This window comes from Debaryomyces fabryi (genome assembly GCF_001447935.2).
Source record: "Debaryomyces fabryi strain CBS 789 chromosome Unknown contig00362, whole genome shotgun sequence".
Lineage (NCBI taxonomy): Eukaryota > Fungi > Ascomycota > Pichiomycetes > Serinales > Debaryomycetaceae > Debaryomyces > Debaryomyces fabryi.
In genome coordinates, this window is record NW_015385786.1 from 1 (window position 1) to 2,070 (window position 2,070).

The 2,070-nt window shown below is 41.0% G+C and overlaps 1 protein-coding gene across 1 annotated transcript; it reads right to left on the bottom strand.

Moving 5' to 3' along the window:
• Positions 1-25: 25 nt before the first annotated feature.
• On the bottom strand, positions 26-925 carry AC631_05943 (uncharacterized protein; the record flags this gene model as incomplete). Its single annotated transcript, XM_015614772.1, has 1 exon — positions 26-925. A coding segment is annotated over one exon (900 nt), but the record flags the coding sequence as incomplete, so codon positions are not given.
• Between the last annotated feature and the right edge of the window lie 1,145 nt (positions 926-2,070).

Genomic DNA, 2,070 nt, shown 5'->3' on the forward strand with positions numbered 1-2,070 from the left:
CATTATTTGGTTGAGAGGTAGTAACATCACTTGTTTTAGACTCTTTTTCTTCCCAAGGCAACTGATCCGTAGCTTTCTTATCGGAATTCGTATCTTCTGTCTCCCATGGCAACTTGGCGTCAGTCAGCGCTTCTGATTCCCATGGTAAAGTATCTTTTTTTGATGGTTCCGATGATTCTGGTACCTCTTCTTTTCCCTCTTTATGTGCTTGAGCCAAGTCTTCCTGAGCGGGGTTGAAATCGTTGTCTACACCTGTTTCGGGAATATACTCCTGCAATTCACTTTTTCGCTTATCTCCAACTAAGGTTATTGGATCATTATTGGAACTTGTATTGTTATTGTCTTGGGATGCTAATTCGCTGACATCTGCAGCCAACGCATGGGCGTCCTTATCCTTACTTCCGAAGTCCAATTGCTTGTCTGCATTGGATGTTGTTCTTGGAGAAAGCTCCTGTTGGACACCTCCATTGTTTCCACCAGACGCTTGGTCGTCGATCTCTAATTTATTCTTCTTTATGGCTTCCTCAAATTGGTTAGGCGCAATGTGATCATCTTCACCGTCCATGCCATCGTCATCCTCAATCATAACTTCCGATGGCTCATGCTCCGACTCTTTTTCGAGAGTCTTTAATTGTTCCTTAATTTCGTCACCTTCGGTCACCAGACTTTTCCTCAATATCTTTTGGTCGGTAAAGCTGGCAGACCGTTTGGCCATGGACGATATAGCGTCGTCCACTGATTGATTGTGTGGAAGAGCCTCGTCGCCGCCAGTAATCAATATACTGGTTCGACGATGTTTATCTGGCAAATCTGCGTTCTCAATATGAGATCCAAGCGAATCATTGGCGTTTGCTGATGTAGAAACATTTTCGACGGGCTTTAAATGTTTCGCCAAATGGGACTTTTTGTTTTGTTTGCGTGCCATTATCGTTATATATAGATAGCTTTGGTGATTCTTCAATGATTTCCGGATACGCTAACCACCATATATATCAATTATATCCAATTAATACGTATTATCAGTAGGATGATCTAATACTTGCTTGTATCGTGTTATTATGGACGCTGCGACGATCCGCCAGGACCATCTCCAGTCACGTGCTCTATACTATTCACTGTCCCCCCACAACACCGGTAGCAGCTAGAGTAGGAAGAGTTGTTAGTGTAGACTACTAGTTGAAAGCTAATAGGAAGTCTATGGAGACTGCTTTTTTCACGATTGTTGTTTCTATAATCGTGTAATAATAAAGGAACCTAACTCACTTCAATATAATTCTCTCGTTTTGCAAAAAACTGAAAAAGCTGTCATTATTAGTATATATATTTTTTTACAACTCATTGAATATAAACTACAATCCTTGTACCAAAATACTGTTACGAGATGAATACCTTGCTGCATTCTTCGCCTTGATTAGGTCTATGTTTTAATTTTTATTAGTACTATGGAAACAACTGCGAAAAAGACGTATTCCAAGCGGCATAATTGGAACATGAACAAAATTAAACCCGTTTACAATGCTAAATACTCTAGACAGTGCCTTTGAAGCGAAACCTCGATATGTTTCTCCAAATTAATCCGAAAAAACTTAGAATCTAAGCATTTCTCCGTATTTTGTGGCACCAAGTCCTTATGACGCACCCTTCCCAATTAACCCCAAACAGATACGAAAACTCTACGATAACCAATACAATACCCCGACACCTCCGACAAAACAGCCTCCATGCAACAACCCCCGAAAACAACCTTAAAACGACCCATACTCGGAAGATCTATTCATCGATCGATTCCGATGCCCCAAACCAATTTCTATGTGGGTGCCATCTACGACACGGCGCAGCACACGGCCGCAATCGCTTACACTTTTGATCGTCTCGTCTACGTCCATCTCCAAATCCATGGTTCTATACAACTACTATTCATTTCCATGATCCCTTCCTTTACTCTAAAATCTTTCAATCCTCTAATTCAAGCCCCAGATATATCATCCCCTGCACCTCATCTACACTTCGCATTATCTCGGTAGTACAAATAAACGAGCTTTCAAGCCTATTCTACATAAAAATAACTTC